This window comes from Chelon labrosus (assembly GCF_963514085.1).
Source record: "Chelon labrosus genome assembly, chromosome: 6".
Taxonomy (NCBI): domain Eukaryota; kingdom Metazoa; phylum Chordata; class Actinopteri; order Mugiliformes; family Mugilidae; genus Chelon; species Chelon labrosus.
The window spans coordinates 8109012-8126562 of record NC_140342.1 but is presented as its reverse complement, the minus strand read 5'-3'; the positions used below and the strand labels follow the sequence as shown (position 1 = coordinate 8126562).

At 41.5% G+C, this 17551-nt stretch overlaps 2 protein-coding genes across 2 annotated transcripts in view; both read left to right on the top strand.

The window, feature by feature from the left end:
• The window catches only part of LOC311489030 (phosphoglucomutase-1-like), a 6924-nt gene extending 1743 nt beyond the window's left edge, over nucleotides 1-5181 (top strand). Inside the window, exons 2-11 of the mRNA XM_084545925.1 lie at nucleotides 520-682; nucleotides 992-1138; nucleotides 1376-1501; nucleotides 2274-2464; nucleotides 2601-2755; nucleotides 3400-3515; nucleotides 3631-3766; nucleotides 4233-4416; nucleotides 4613-4741; nucleotides 4964-5181. Coding sequence (XP_084402051.1) covers nucleotides 520-682; nucleotides 992-1138; nucleotides 1376-1501; nucleotides 2274-2464; nucleotides 2601-2755; nucleotides 3400-3515; nucleotides 3631-3766; nucleotides 4233-4416; nucleotides 4613-4741; nucleotides 4964-5053 — 1437 coding nt within the window. The 3' untranslated portion in view covers nucleotides 5054-5181. The remainder of the gene's footprint in view (nucleotides 1-519; nucleotides 683-991; nucleotides 1139-1375; nucleotides 1502-2273; nucleotides 2465-2600; nucleotides 2756-3399; nucleotides 3516-3630; nucleotides 3767-4232; nucleotides 4417-4612; nucleotides 4742-4963) is intronic.
• A 1449-nt stretch (nucleotides 5182-6630) lies between these two features.
• LOC311489333 (leptin receptor gene-related protein) lies at nucleotides 6631-10174 on the top strand. The gene is made up of 4 exons (XM_084546364.1): nucleotides 6631-6751; nucleotides 7092-7167; nucleotides 7819-8005; nucleotides 8135-10174. The coding sequence occupies exons 1-4, from the start codon at nucleotides 6736-6738 to the stop codon at nucleotides 8249-8251; spliced, it is 396 nt and encodes a 131-aa protein (XP_084402490.1). The 5' UTR covers nucleotides 6631-6735; the 3' UTR covers nucleotides 8252-10174.
• The last annotated feature ends 7377 nt before the right edge of the window (nucleotides 10175-17551 follow it).

The following is a 17551-nucleotide window of genomic DNA, read 5'->3' as shown; positions in this document are numbered from 1 at the left end:
CAACATACAGTAAACACCTGAGGAAAAGAATAACAGTATGACAAAACAGAATGCAATTTCTCAGCAATTCTACTGCAAAACAATGCAAGACTGAAATGAGGGTGAACGCTGTCACCAGTAAAAACCTGAGACAGCAGAATAGCCTTAGCTCCTTGGCTCGGCTGTCCTCAAATAGAAACACATTAAACCCATTCTGTTTTCTACCCTCTTGCTTGCCAGCACCAGTAATGAGCTCTCTATGGTTTAAATTACATAACCTCTGAGGTTCTGATGCTCTTTTAGTTTAATGATACACCCTAGTGGAATTTAAAGCACACTTACACACGATACTAGTTGCTTTTGATGTGCCGTAACCGCCGTTCATTAAACTCAATTCCAGCCCTGCATACTTTCAGGAAGAAGCATGACCCCACCTAACCTGATATTCGGTGGCATTCCCAGCCCTCCCTCACTCAGATATATAAAGATGCACGCTCATCTCAGCCAACTTAAACACACCTGTGTGTGACATTTCCCCAGGTGGGTCGTCTGATCATCGGACACCACGGGATAATGTCCACGCCGGCCATCTCCTGCGTGATCAGGAAGTACAAAGCCATTGGTGGCATCATCCTCACTGCCAGCCGTAACCCTGGTGGACCTGATGGAGACTTTGGCATTAAGTTTAACACAGCGAATGGAGGTATGGTAACTTGAGAGGAGGAAGCTTGCAGAGGCATGCAAAATAGTGTTAGGGGGAGAAGTCAGGCATTTAACAAGGTTGTACAAGGCCTCATTCAGATATGCAGCCTGCATACAGATAAATTTATATACTTTGTGCGGACATACATGTGGGGCAAAGTTCAGACACAACAAGAAGGTCGGCAAAGCTTCAGCAATAAACATTAGATATGAAACCGAATATTAACTTGAGTCCGCTGAAGGTCTGTTGCTCTGCCGTATACTACATATAAATGTCAATGTAATACAAAACCTTTTCTGCTGAATACAGGCCCAGCCAAGGACGCTGGCACAAACAAGATCTTTCAGATCAGCAGAACCATTGAAGAGTTTGCCATATGCCCCGGACTGCGAGTAGATCTGACAACCCTGGGAAAACAGATGTTTGATCTGGAGAACAAGTTTAAACCCTTCACAGGTGAAGAGCAACACTGGTCTGTCCCCAAGCCCTTCCAATTAAATGAAGAAGGAGTCTATTACAGGGCTAACACAGAAAGACAAAAAAAACATAAAAACAATCCTTCCTATGCACACCTACGGCCAATCTGGAATCACCAGTTGACCTAAGGACCATGTCTTTGGACTGTGAGAGATAGAGAAAGGCTTGAAATCAATGGTGCTTTGTTAATTAATACAGTTCTGTGTTTTTGTCCAGTGGAGATTGTGGACTCTGTGGAGTCCTATGCTAATCTTCTGAGGAACATCTTTGACTTTGCTGCTCTGAAGGAGCTTCTGTCTGGAGCAAACCACATCAAGATCAGACTGGATGCCATGCACGGAGGTGAGAGAAAATGTCTCTGCACTGTCAACAGACTACAGAGCACTCAGACTAATTTTGAATTTGAGGATTTTTTGCTTCTCTTGGTTTAAATAAAGTTTGTGACTATATTAATTCACATTTTGTTCAAATGTGTCTTAAGATTAAGGTTTTTGCATAAAACTGTGAAATTAGGCTGAGCCCTTTCATGTGTTAATTTCCTCTTTTAACATCTAACAAATTCCCACAGGCTCACGGACCAGCAAACAGTAATTCTTGTCCAGGCTTACCAATTTGTGTTTTGTAGGAAATTCTGACGGGGGAAAAAAAGGTTTATTGTGCTGTAATGTTCCCCAATTATTTGAATAAGGCCAAGAGTCAAGGACAAGTCAAGCCACCAATCAGTGCACTAGATTCTGTTTGACCTCTCGGCCACATAGACTGTGTTTCGCTGAGTCCATTAATGCATCTGCTTGTCAGACAGCGTATCACGCTTCCAGATCCGCACTACTCACACATTTCTCCCATTCTTTTCATTGATGAAAATGATCAGTTTTCAAGTATGACCGAGAAACACATTAAAGGTCAGTGTTGTTTTAGGCTTTGTTTTATCATCTGAGAGGTCACATGGGGTTGCTGTGAATCTCGCTTTGGACTGGTTAGATTACTAAATCTATTTTGAGTGTCCCCAAACACTGAAACAGAAGCTTACCATTGAACCGCCTCATGGCAGAGTTTGAAGTTTTATTTTGTGCTACACCATCTCTGAGTAATGCCTCCTCCCTTTCTCTGTCAGTCGTAGGCCCGTATGTGAAGAGAATACTGTGTGAGGAGCTGGGCTGTCCTGCCAATTCTGCCGTCAACTGCGTCCCGATGGAAGACTTTGGGGGACAACATCCAGATCCTAACCTTACCTACGCTACAGATCTGGTTGACAGCATGAGAGACGGACAGTATGATTTTGGAGCAGCATTTGATGCTGATGGGGTGTGTGTACTGATTTATTATGTCTGCATTCCTACATATAAGTGATAAAACTAAATCAAACACAAATAGCAGGCTCAAGGATACTTCACAGAGGCCTTGACTTTCTAGCCTCTGTCTCTGTTTGTTGGCTTTCTAGGACCGTAACATGATCCTCGGTGGCCACGGCTTCTTTGTCACCCCATCCGACTCTGTGGCTGTCATCGCTGACAACATTTTCTCCATCCCATACTTTCAGCATACAGGGGTGAGAGGCTTCGCCCGCAGCATGCCTACAAGTGCAGCATTAGACAGGTAAAACTTTGACCTACTTTCACATGATCAAAACAATTGCGCTGTTACACCAATCAGGCATAACATTATGACCACTGACAGGAGAAGTAAATAACGTTGACCATCTTGTGCCAGTTCAATGTTCTGCTGGGAAACTTTTGGACCTGGCATTTATGTAGATGTTGCTTAGATATGTACCAACCACCTAGACCAGACCAGGCACCTCCACCCCATAGCAATGACACTCCTTGATGGCAGCGGCCATCCCCAGCAGGATGCAGCCTGACACAGACACACACACAAAAACGGTTTAGGAACAACTCAGAAAACATGAAGAACAGCACAAGGTGTTGACTTGGCCTCCAAATTCCCTAGATCCCAAACTGACCCAAGTATCTTTGGGATGATCCACAGAGGCCCCTCCCCTCAACCCATAGGACCCAAAGGCCCCCACTAACAACATTCTGTTGCCAGACACCACGTGTGTTATGCCTGATCGGTGTATGACTAAGTCAAACATGAAAACAAAAATAGCTTTTTCAGAAGCAACACCGTAGAAACAGATGGTTAATAATATCTAAATCATGTGTTGTTGCATTACTTGTCTGCTGTTTCAAAGGTTGTCTGAGATTTCTTAGAAGACTCTTTCGCTCTATTTCATGCAGAGTAGCAAAGGCAACAAAAATAGAGCTATATGAAACTCCCACTGGGTGGAAGTTCTTTGGGAACCTAATGGATGCAGGCATGTTGTCTTTGTGTGGAGAGGAAAGCTTCGGTACAGGTGTGCTATCTCTTCAGCAAATTATTCAGTTAAAAGATGTTTCATTTTATTTTATTTATTTTTTTCACAAGTTTTGGTGTTTTCTGTGCATGGCAAACTAAATAACACCGTTCAGGCGGAGACCATATTCGTGAGAAGGATGGGCTTTGGGCTGTGCTGGCATGGCTGTCCATCCTGGCCACCAGAAGGCAGAGCGTGGAAGATATTGTTAAGGACCACTGGATGAAATATGGAAGAAACTACTTCACCAGGTGACATGTGGACACAAGTAAACACCAGTGATGTTTCTTAGTTTAAATGGATCCAGAGTTGCACTTCACCAACCATTAAACCAGTAAAAGCCAAAGATAGAAGTTGAACTAGCGCACATTCTTCAGTTAATATAAATGAAAGTGAAACAGGTGGGTTGGTCATTTGCTGTACTGAATATGGGATTTGACTGACACCTGGTGGAGCATATATGCCATTACATGTTCTTTAAAGCCTTGCACGTGCTAAAAGAACATGGGAAATGATTATTTTCATTACATTAAATTTAAAAACACAACAAACTATAAGTTGAGATACAACATGTTTTCTTCACAGACTTACTTTAGTTAAATATAATGTTAAAGGGGACTGCATAGGTAACACATACATACCTTGTTTCTCATCACCTTCCTGTAATACATAAAATGAATAAGCATTAATTCTGCCATTATCACTTGCCTTGTCCAGATATGACTATGAGAATGTGGACATAGATGCAGCCTGCGAGATGATGGAGGATTTGGAGATTATGATCGCGGATAAGTCCTTCATTAAGCAGAGATTTGCAGTGGAAGACAAAATCTATCAAGTGGAAAAAGCGGACAACTTTGAGTACACGGACCCGGTGGACAGCTCCATCTCCAGGAACCAGGTACAGACACACGCACTGCAGTGATGCGCTCCTGTGATTTTAAGGTTATTACCTTAAAGTCACCGTGCACAGGTACAGAAAGTATCCAGTGGTCAGTATCTGTGCTCAGTCAGCATCAGAGCTGCTCAGCTGTGCCGGCAAATCCTGAAGATTCACATAGTCACTGTCACTGTGTGCGGGGCTCTTTTCACTGCAGGGACTTAGGATAATCTTCTCTGATGGCTCCCGAATCATCTACAGACTCAGCGGGACAAGTAGCGATGGAGCAACAGTTCGAATCTACATTGACAGCTATGAGAAAGAGCAAGTTTTCGAGGACACACAGGTAGAGTATGTAAATGAAAATTGAAAGACTTCTTTGAAATCTTTGAATCAATACACAAGAATTGTTTTGCATGAAACATCTTGATGTGTTGAAGGTGCTGCATGGTTAAATACAAAGGTTTAACCTCATAATGCTTGTCAGTGGCTAATATTCCAAGGGTATCAGTGGCACATGGCAGCCATGTGCATGAGTGTTTAACCTTATCCATCTTGTTTTTGACAGGTGATGCTTGCCCCCCTTGCAACCATCGCTCTAAAGATTTCACAGCTTCATCACAGGACAGGTCGAAGTGGCCCATCTGTCATCACATGATTCCTCTTGCATTTTACTCCATCTTTGCTCAATTAAGCCCTGATTTTATTTTTATTTTGTATAAACGAAGCCTCGATTCCATGTGTAGTGGCGTATAACATGTGCATTTTGTCTGAACTTGATGAAACTAAATCTGTAACACATTAAACTGCTTTTTATTTTTGGTTCATGCGTTGCTTGTGTGTTTTTCTCACATGGCAGCCTATGTCAGTTTTTCTTTTATGATTTGTAAACTGTAAATTTACACTAATAAAAGCGGTTGGGTTTCATGCTCATCAGCGCTCCTGGTGATCAAAACAACTGATCGTGGTCCTATTAAACGCAGCATGTGGCTCAAAAGCAGCAGGTTCATATCCTCTGTAAAACTCTTTAAAACAGCATCTGCTCAAACAGTGGATCAGCAAGCCACAGAGCCCTGCTCTGTGGTTTTGAAAATTACTGAAAGGTGAACATGAGGAAAATAAGAAAGTACAGTTGTTTACATAATTTCCTCATGCGCTCAGTGCTCATTTGCCAAGGAAAGAATAGGGTGTTTCCTGCTGTAAAGCCTCAAACTATCATTTGGATCATCCATACTCCTTAATTTAGAGAAATTAAAACTCATGAGGGAAGAATAGCCTTAAATTGTGTCCTGTGTGGGTGCTTGAGGATGAGTGACAACATGCCAAGATGCAAACAAACACAGACACAAATACATCCATCCAAATCAACAGTCCTGAAAATTACAAACAACAATGTGCTAACATTGTTGAACATTGTCAGCCACAGAATAAGATCGTCTTTAGGCTTCATCATGATAAGGAATTTCATCTTTTACTGCACTGTATGCGCCACTTGTACTTCAGCTTCTTTACTACAGCCTGGGCTGTGAAAGGAAACATTTTGAAAGCATCATCCATCTATGGTGGCCACATCATTTCCATCTGGACAGCGACAGCTTGAGTCTACAAGCATCTGGTCCATCTCTGTGATCACTAATGCACTTTGAAGTACTGCACCTTTCCCCTGGTTTCAGCTCCATATTACACTGAGCCTGAAACCCAACAAGAGGAACTCACGCTGAGTTCAGCTCCAGTTCATCTCAGCTCATCCTGTTGTCGGTTTTAGTTCCACTTTAATGTGTGGCCACAGATCACACTATTTGGATACATGGGGTTGACATTATACAATTAAATCACAACACTGATAACATGTGAGCATTAATCAAGGCCCAGAGACCAGACAATACTTCCTCTTGCGCAAAACACAAATAAGACCAAATTTCCTCATTCATCATAGTTCCTCAACACGTGTGTGTTTGATATCGAGGTCACTCTGAAGACTTAAGGCTAAAACTGTGATAGAGCATTACATTTAGTAAGGTTATCATATGTTTATAAAAGTAAAGACACATAAACATATGTGTTTAGGCCTGCATTATCGGTAACAACCATACAATTGAGAAAATTATATTATATTATATTATATTATATTATATTATATTATATTATATTATAAAAAATGTACCGTGCTGGTTTAACTTGCAGGCAGACGCAGTGCTACTGTCTCTTTAAGACGGTCACCTGATTAAAAAAGCAGGAAACCCCCATGGAGGAAGCAGGAAGTTGGTCTGTCGAGAAGGAGGGCCTGAGCACGTAAACAATACACAAAGAGAAGAAACTAGAAATTAAGCTTTTATCGCAATGGCCGGCATTAAAGGTATTATATTGTAGCGCGAAAGCGGCAGCTGAGAGTCGAAACTTAATGTTTGTGAAGTTATGCACTTCAAAAAACTTTGCTAGCCTAGTTGTCAAGATAATTGAAAAGATTTGCTGAATCATAACGAAAGTTACTGTACGTCGCCTTGCAAGCTATCTATTTTCCTTAATGTGTCTTTAAACAGTTTAATATTCTAAGTTATTGTCATTTTAACTAACTCACTGTCAACTTAGACAACTTCAAAGCAACCTTGGCGTGTTTTAGTTTATTTTTTTAATGTAACATATTGTCTGCCAATGTACGGTAGCTAATGTGGAGTTACTAATGTCTGCTCTTTCAGCACTGGTTGGTTTGTCCTTTAGTGGAGCCATTGGACTGACTTTTCTTCTACTGGGCTGTGCACTGGAACAGTACGGGTAGGTCCTCCCTTCTAAATGTATGTGTGATAGAGTATGGCATCGATGTGACTCGACATCATCGAGGAATAGCTGTGTTACTTTATTGTGAGGTTGAAGTTTATCAGTGACTTATGATGCGACACGTCTCAGCTATGATCCTGAATGGCTGGTCATTTAGTGCAGCGCTTCCATAAAGTTGTGAAAGAGGAAGAGTGATAAAAATCCGTGCCTTGGAAGTCTGCAGATGCAGTCCCTTGCAGAGAAATACTGCATTCTACTCATAAGAGCCCCTTTGTGCCTTATAGGCTCATTCAAACCCACGCATCCAGTGTGCAGTGCAGGCTTTCTGTTTAAAACAAATTCTTCCTCAATCCCAAGTGAAGATTGCAGATGTGCTTGGAGATATCACTTCAAAACTAGAAATTTCCCAAAGATGTAAAAGACATGAATTACTCCTCATGATGATTAGACAGAGCTTTACGTGTTTCATTCTGCTGAGGATGGATAGCTCGTTTGTGTGTTTTTGTTGAGTGGCTCCATTTATATCTGCCTTTTTTCTTTTTTTTCTTTTATAAATGGGAAGTTCAGAGTTTGTTCAGAGTTTGCCTTTGTAATAATGCAATTTAGTGTCATAAAGTCTGTGACTGTTCCTCACCTGTTTTTCTGTAGGGTATACTGGCCACTGTTTGTCCTGATTTTCTACATACTGAGCCCCATACCGACCTTCATATCCAGACGTGTCAGTGATGACACTGATTCCTCCAGCAACGCATGCAGAGAGCTGGCATACTTCTTAACAACTGGCATCGTGGTATCGGCCTTTGGGCTTCCCATTATCCTGGCGCGCACAAACACTGTGAGTTCTCTTTAACCATGCTAAAATATTTACAATTTATTTCCATAGGGTGGATGAATCCAAAGTATTGTGACAGCAACTGCATGATTATATTTTGGCCACTTTAGTTAAAATGTTTCTCCCCTGCAGATCGAGTGGGGCGCCTGCGGCCTGGTGATGACAGGAAACGCCGTCATCTTCCTCACCATCCTTGGCTTTTTTGTTGTGTTTGGGGGTGGGGATGACTTCAGCTGGGAGCAGTGGTAGACTTGCCTTGTGAAAGCTGACAGATAACGTGGGTGGGTAGGTGGATAGTTGAATGGACAGACTGCAGACTGAGGGGATCGTGTGTCCTGCACTCATTGGGAGATGATGCACACGTGCAGGCCACAAAATGTCAAACTAAACGGGCATGTTATCGGGCTGATTTTTATATAAGTGGGGATTAGGGTTTGAGAAAATACTATGTATCATATTAATGTGCCTTATGTCTGGGACCAGGGAGACACAGATACCTATATCCCTCTTATGCTCTCTAATGTACCATCACTATCTATCTGAACCCTCATATTTTAGCTGGTTTTGCCTTTGTTTCAACCCCCAAATCACCGCGCTCATTGCAGCTACCGCTATCTCATTATGCCTCAGTTAATCAATATCATAAAGGGATCCTGAAGAGTAACTCTATTATAGTGTACACTGCAAAGAAAGCTTTCTGCATTATCTGTCCTCATTGTTCAAGGAGGGGAGAAGCTATACTGATGTATGGCTTGCTTATTCTGAGAATTGTTTGCTGTTTAAAGTTTAAACACAGGGCAAGTTATCTTAATCCATGCAGTTTGACAGCTAGTTAGAGGGCGTCTAATCAGGTAAAGATATAGCCACTTGCCAGTTCATTAGGTACAGTAATGAAAACTAATGTATTCTAATATGACAGTCCAGCACTAAATCTCCCTTCATGACTGTTGTAATGTTCAGTTCATGTTGAAACGGCGTCAGAAAGGTGGTAAGTCAACTGTGTGATCATTTTGGAGGATGTAGTTTGTGGTGCTGTTAAACTGGATTCAATTTAACGCAAAAGTGTTTCTGTTATTTAAACCAGCCTGCTGAGTACAACGGGGTTGTCGGTTCAACAGTACTACAAACCACAGCCTCCAAAATGAAAGAAGACTCGATCTCTCAAAGTTATTTTAAGCAAATGCTGAATACCATAACATTCATGAAGGTAAGATTTGATACAGGACTGTTTTATTTGAATGCGTTTCCTTTTCATTCGTGTACCCAATTAACTGACAGGTAAGTGTATATTTGTAATATGTGTGTGTGTGTGTGTGTTTTTGTTTTTTCCATTTTGCCTCAAGACTTTAAAGCCTTTCTTTTTCCTCTGGTGCAGTTGTTTACATGTTCACCAAAGATCATTTTAGACTGCAGAAATGGAGCCTATTCACCGCTGAATTGTGGCGTTTGGCTTGTGCTGCACAGTAACACGAGCTTCAAAAGCCAGCCGAGGCATTTGGAAAAGTTTTGCGTCAACAGTGCAGAGAAAGTAGCCACGTTCATTTTATATTCTTGCGCATTACAAAGAGATCCGTAAGCCTGATGAAAGATCATTGATTCATGAATTCTATTTTTACATGTTGAATGCTAAATACTGTACATATATAGGCCAAGTGCACTTTTTTCCCTATGGGGGGGGGGCCTCTTTTTTCAGACTCAGTCATAAATGCCTGCCTTACACAGTGGATGTTTCCATTAACAGAGACATTACCTGTTTTTGTGTTTCTCAATCAGGAGCCATTGAAATTCTTAAACATGAATTAATATTTGACCGTAATATTATATTTTGTCATTGTCCGTAACTGATTCTTAATGAGGTTTTGAGGTTGATCAGCCCATATCACGTAGACTATCACAGGAAATTCTAGTGTCTTTTGTGATATGTAAAAATATCTGCTTTCTTTAACATCTGATACACAACTGCTTTATTATATTGTATGTATATGTAACTGACATGTTCAGTACCAATCCCCTGGATGAATATTCTCTTCTATTTCTTTTGACCTCCATACCCACACTTTGAAAACACTAAGGAGTGTTCAAGAGCTCTCAAATGTTATTTTTAAAGCTCCTGACTGCATTTTGTTTTCTAACACTGATTAAAACTCTCTGTCTAGTGAAGCCAATGTACAAGCTCTGTGTCGCTGTTGATGTGTGCAAAATGGATTGAGAGCTCGATTTGACTCCTGTGAAGCCCTTGCCATTGCTGATGGATGATGCATTCAGTCAGACACCTGCACTACTTGCACAGTACACCAGCAGTAGTGACTGTAGCAAAACTCGGTAATGGCCTCCCACGGGACACAGGCCTGAAAAGAAGGGAGAGGTGGTGTGTGGGTGAGTGTGTTTTGGGGTTAGATGCATTTCTGTCTGGAAAGACTGAGGGAGCCTGTACGCCTGACTGACAGAAACGCAGGTGTGAACATCTGCTAAATAATTAAAATACTTATCAATATTCAAGAAGCGGCATGTAAAGCAGCTTCATGGTTTGCCTTCTAGTCTATAATTCCGACTGCAAAAACAGCTTTTCGCTTTTCCTGTCTGTTTTGCTATTTCCAAACATGCTAGTATTAATATTAAACAGGGTCTGACAACATCACCTGTTGTGAACAAGCTGCATAGCAGAGAATGAGAAAAATAGATGACAAAAAAGCCAACATTATCTATTCAGGGCTAAATAGGATGTGATAAAAATCAACCATGCAGCTGCAGACAACTTGAGTGGTTTCATTTTCTTCTCTGTTTGTGTGTGTCACAACGTACTGAGGCGGCCTCACCAATTTGAAGCTGAGTACGTTTCCTCCGCAAACAAAAGGAACCCACACTCTGCAGATGAATTATTATTTATATAAAAAAAAACATCTGTGCTTCCCGCCTCCAGTGATCACATTTCACAAGCGAGCGGACACAGCATGTATGGAATAACATCCCACGGGCAGGTTAGTGACTGTATCTGTGCTGCTGTTTGTAGAGAACAGGTTTTTTTTTTGTTGTTGTTCCTAAACCATTTTTGTGTGTGTGCCTGTGTCAGGCTGCATCCTGCTGGGGATGGCTGTTGCCATCAAGGAGTGTCATTGCTATGGTGTAGGGGTGCCTGGTCTGGTCTAGGTGGGTGCTACATGTCTAAGTAACATCCACACGAATGCCAGGTCTCCCAGCAGAACATTGTATTGTCACAAGACGGTCAGTGTTATTCACTTCATCTGTCAGTGGTCATAATGTTATACCTGATCTGTGTATACTGTCTGTACTGCATGGAAATGCTTGGTTGGGTTAAGGTGAAGAAATAACAGGCTGGCAAAGAAAGACTGCTTGCAAAACAGTATTGCGAAATTTTAGATGCCATTAAAAATGCTGCACAAAGGCATGAAACACTAAGACTGGTTAGAGTTGGAGAGTGACTGGGAGCTTTTCTTGCTGTCAGACTCCCTGCTGGTTGCAAACAGCGGGCGTACTGGTGATGAGGGATGTTAACACGACGAACACAGCCAACTACAACTGTGTGGGACAGTGCCAGAGGGTTGCACTTGTGCCCACTGAGGTACCCAGCAGAGGATTTCCCGGCCAAATCCAGACTTCTGGTCTCGTATGTGCAACATGATGCCCATCAGAAGAGCATTTAACGGGGCTGCGGATCAAGACAAGCCATCTGTCAACTACATATTTTATGAGGATTAATCAGCCCTGACTCTAACATTTGGTAAGACTGATTCTGAAAGAGGAACCCACTTACCTCTGGGTTACACCAGTGGTACTGTAAATCCCCTCTTCTTACAGCATCATGATGGGCTGGGACAGAAGAAACTGCAAGAGAGTGATAAGGTCACACTGCCTTTATACTCACATAATACACGCGAAAGATAGACAAGGAGGAGAAGAAGAAAATATGAAAGGAAAGATGAAGAAGAAAAGGACCCAGGGATACCCATTCATCTCTGTTCCAGGACAGCTGTTGCCTGGCAACGACCAAGGCATCAAGATTATTCTAAAACACTCCTGAGTACGGCCTTGAACGCAGCACAATACCAGACAGTTAAGAACAACCTAAGGCAGGGCAAGCAGCACGTATAGTTAGTGCTTAAAATTTTAATATACTGTGTACCTCACCACGGCAACAACTCAACAACACAGCAGGATGAGAAAGAAATGAGTTATGCAACACTACAACACATTCCCATGCAGCATGGGGTAACTCAAAGAGAACAGTGCAATGTTGTAAACAACTCTAACCATAGAGTACAAATAAACAATTTTATTTACTACAGTATGTCGTAAACTTTTTAAATGATCAATAAATCTGAAAAGTATAGCTTCAGTACGTATCAATATTTTCGGACGGAAAAGCAGCATTAGTCTTTATAAGGTGAATCACTGCACTGCTTATAGGCTAACGCAGCCTCGTAGGCTATAGTCTAAAACGTAATAATAACTTCTTTTTTTTTAACAGTAGCGTGAAACACAGGGTAACATTCTGTGTGGCAGTAAACATAGCTACTCTTTATCCTAAATACATCCTAAAAGTCACGTCGGTGAATGAGACAGAGCCCGGGGGCTGCAGCCTCATTAAACGCAGACACGGATCCATACCCTACCCTGGCTGGAAATCAAATGGATGGCGGTGCAGGCGGTGGGGGGGGGAAGGCAGAGGGGGCGCGCGCGCTGGCACTCCATTGGTAAACGGAAGGACTTGCGTTGACGGAGTTGAAGCCAATCGATGCGCTCGCGGGATCGTGAAGGGGAACGAGCGCGAATGGCACAAATGGAACCTGATAAAAAGGGGGGCGCGTGCTTCCGAAGCGCGACAGAGGAACAGGAGACCGCACAGTGCGTCGCAGCTCGTGAGAGAGCGGATACAGCCCAGCACTGGTAAGAGACTGCATTTAACAGTCCTGTGATGGATACAGGGTTCCTCTGCTGCCTGCGGAAAAATAACACGTTTCAGTGTTTCCATAGCCTTTGTCGACATGTCTACGCTGTGTAATAACGTAATGTTTATGGCCCGTTGCCGACATTAGCCCGCGCGACATTTTTGAAGTTTTTGCATCGTGTCCGTCCCAAGTATTACTCCTAATGTTGAGGAATTTAGTTTGGGAAAACGCCCTTTATGGATGTTCAGATATCCGCTTTCATTTTTTGAGGGGTTTAGAAGCTATTTTCGCGGAAACATGATCGGAACTCAAATATCTTGAGATGCACTGAAACGTCTTTTGATTCAGTCATATCAGGTTCCTGTCTCCGTGTAGGCAGTGCTCCTTATCGCTATATCAGGGTTTCGCATCGTCGGCATCTCTCATCCTATTGACAGTTAAGTTTCGTCTGGTTTGATTCACTTTTCTTAACAAACGTAGCGGAGCTCTTCACGCATCCCGCACAAGTATCTGTGTGGTCAAACGAGGAGAGCACATTCAGTCATTGATTTCAGTTATTACAGTGGATGAGATTTAAATATAGGGCGGCACTGGTGCCTCACGGCAAAAAGGTTCCGGGTTCGAATCCAGGCCGACCCCCCTCTCCCCTGCGACCCTTCACATGACAAGCGGTTACAGAAGATGAATGAATGAGGTTTAAATACAGAGAAGCGAATAAAAATCCATTTGAGTTTTTAACAGTTGAGATGGGGATGGCCAAAAAGGGAGTATTTGTGTAAATCATGTGACTAAAAACCCATCAAGTAAAGGGATTGATGGCTGTTTTGGTATTTTAACTATGCCTTATATGCCATTAAACAATCAATAAGTCCTTCTAGCAGAAATTAAGTTTGGGCCAAATAAGGTCAACCAAGACATCAATAAGGCTCATAGCACTAGTCCTTACTTTTACCCTGGCACATTATTCAAGATAATATTCCTGTAGGGATATATGTCAATAACAAGGCTCAATACTGACATTTCCAAGTGGTTGCAGGAAGTGAAATGAGAGAGGGCTGTAACAGTTTTAAATTCATCATCTCCCTTTTAGTGGCTTTTAGTGCTGAAGCTTTACAACTTAGATTAAAGCCGCCACTGTTTGTCAGCTTATAATACGTCATTTCACATCTACGACAAGCATGTATGATGTGGGGTGATGTATGGAGAAGCCCAAAGTGTTCCACTGTCGCAATACTGCTTCAGCGGCACAACAGTGGTCATTGTTTGGTGCATGAGAGTACACTGGAAAAACTAACACAAAACACGTGCAGAAGTCAAACAGATTCAGCCGAGATGGGGATTTGTAGCTGACTAGTGGTTAGTGACATGCATGCTGTGAGTATACTAGCGATAATGAATGCATTGTAATTTAATAGTCCTGCTATAGTCTAATCTTCATGAAGGTCATGGTATTCAGGATTTGTTTGAAATAACAGAGAAAGCTGTTGATTCAACTGTTTTCATTTTGGAGGCTGTGGTTTGTAGTACTATTGAATTGTATTGTGTTGTATCGACTTGTGTTTCTATTATTTTGACAATCCCATTTGAGTCAGTGGGGTAGGCTAAATGACAGAACCTGTTATATAACAGAACCTCCTTTCCGTCGCTGTTTCAACGTAAACTGAAGATTAGAACGGTAATGAAGGACAATTTAGTGCAGGACTGTTATGTTTGAATGCATTTGTTTTCACTAATGTACCTAATGAACTGGCAAGTGAGTGTTGTAGTTTAAATAAATGGAAGCAGATAATGAAAGAAGAAATCCTTAAAAGCATGTTATTCGAGGCAAATGTGTCCTTTGTTTTTTACCACTTAATTATTTTTAATTTTTACATTTTTCCTTATGTGAGTGTGGCTGCATGTTTTGTTTCTGCTGAAAGGTTTCCGCAAGCTGGGGCTGTGCAATAACATTTGTTTGAATACCTTTCTAATTAAGTTCAACACTTTATTGCTGGAGTGCGATGTTTCTCTCTCTTATTAATCACCTTTCAGTGCTGTGCATTGTTTTTCCATCCCACGCAGTAAGTCACATCTCACTGAAGGCCATAATGTTAGGCTTCTAAAACTCACTTTCATTTCTGTTTAAGCCCAAAAAAAATTGTGTCGTCTCCCTGGTCATGAGGTATGAACTCAACTGGCCGCTGTGCTTTTATTCTCAGTCAATGCTGAAACAACAGAGCACATACAGTCCGTTAGTTAAAAGGGTTGCCAGACTGATGACTCACTAACTGGCTATGTTGATGTGGTTACTATACTGCCCTTTCTGTTACTGAACATTGATGTTTCACTCCCAGCTGATGAATACACGTCGTGTCTGCGCAAAGCATTTTGTGCTTCAGACTGACTGAGTGATTGTGGTGCTGGGAGCTGTAATGAAAATTTCCAGCTGATTGCGGGTACTATAACCACTGTGTGCAACCATTTGTGTGTGTTAGTGCTGAATGATAAATTGATCTGTGATTATAATGATAGTCATGCAATTGTTCTACATTACTAATGCAAATAGGTCAAATGCAACCGCTTTTACACATGTCTGGGTTTCCACAGATTTAAAGTTACTTTTTACATAACTAGTAGCCCATATTTCTGCACTGTCTATTCATTACTTGGTGTGAAATCATATACAGTATGAAACTCTCTTTGTATGTTTTCATGCTTGTCAGGAAGAAAGTATGGTTCCCCTAGAATATTGTAATATTGTCATTGGTTCTTGTTCTTCCTCAAAAATCAATCATGTAGTTCTGACTGGCAAAAGTATTGCAGTGAGTCAGCATTTTTCTTTTTTACTTACAAATATTGAGCTGTGCGATATGATCTGTGTAATTGTAATCCATACATTGCCTGTTTTTCAGGTTCACAATCTGCTGACGCGAATTCCCGCTTCCTCTTTTCACCACTGCCTGCGACTGAGCGTCTTCATCTGTGAGTATACATTTTCATCGTCTGAGTGGAGATATGGTGGTAAAAATAGGTTCTCACTGTGTAAGATGTATTGCTGATAAAGTGGTGTAGAATATTTCTTCATTGGTTTTCCAGCAGCAGCGATCAGTTTTCAGCTGTTGGTCCACAGTACAGAAGCCTCCAAGCTTCAGTATAGGACATGTTTTTCATGGAATTTGTGCCACTTGAATGTTTTTAGATTGCATTTACAGTTGGTATAAATGTAATGTGTGACGTGTTTTTTTGCAGTCAAACTGCAAAACCATTCACATCTGCTTTTCTTTTCTGATCATTTTAATCGATATCATTGCCGATCCAGGCGTTTCAAAAATGGTTGGATCAGATTGAGCATGTAGCTATACCCGACCTTTTGTATTTGTTATATGTCTGACTTAACTTAAACCAAATTTGAACACGTCTGTTATGTGGAAGTTCATCTTACCGGCCGAGCCTTTGCCTATAAGGGATGTGACTCTTCTGTCTGTACGCAGGGTAACATTTACGTGCCAAAAAGTAGCAATATTGTTTTATATTGTTGTCGAATAGCTTGCCAAAGCCAGTGTGCTCATCTGCTGGTCGGGGAAGGAAAAATAAAGTGCCCGGTTCACAAAGGTTAGGAGTTTTGTCCGGACCCAACGCTAGTTACCAGCAGTGACCTAGGCTCCAGAGAGGAAGCTAGCCTAAAAACAGAAGTATCCCTAGCAGGGTACGGTGCCATGCGTCTAGGATGGTAGCAGCTGGTTTTAGTACCAGTGTGAAACATCCCACAATTTTTCCCATCATTTTCTGACATTCTATCAACTCATTATTTAATTGAATAATCCTAAAGTATAGATATTGGTGTAGATACCAGTGGAAAATGTCATAGGTGTGTGTTGTGGTTCATAGGCCTGATTAGTACTTCCACGGCATGATATAACCTCCCTGTGAGAAGGAGATGGTGGATCTTATTGATTTGTTGACTTCATCATGAAGAGTATCTCCAAGGAGTACAGGTCAAAGCTGTGCAATGATTCATGTCTGTGTCAGATGTCATCTGAAGGATTTGCAGTTAGCGTGTGTTGACTTGGGGGCTGCCAATTTATGACACTCGGTCGCTCCCCAAATTCTGCAGCCTTTGCCAAACCTTCTGTTGCCACCATACTCTCCAAGGCATTTGTTATTTTTAATCTGAGTAGCTGGGTACACCAAGTTTGGTCCAGTGAACAGATACTTGATGAAGTGCTGACATCAACAGTACTTCAATTATTATACCTCACTTCATATTAAATAGGGCGACTTGAATACTATGGGGTAATTAGGATATGTGTGAGTGGGTGTTTTTTATCCACTAAATGACACTCCCGCTTAATTATTGGTCTTTTTCAGCAACTCCAATCAAAGGGTGACACATCCAGAGTCACAGCTGCCATGTGTCCAGACCCACCAATTATTTCTTTCTTTTTGTCTGAAAATGGCTGATAAGCCTCGTTTTTAATTCAGCAGTGCAGCACTAAAAGCTGGTGCTGAATTAAGCTTGAATTTGTCACTTTCAACTCAATTTAAGAATAAATTATAGTATTTGTGATGAATGCTGATCATCATGACCAAATGAATAATTTGCTGTTAGCAGTCAGTAGAGGATGCTATTGACACTTTGTTTTTATATATTTTTTTCTGTCAA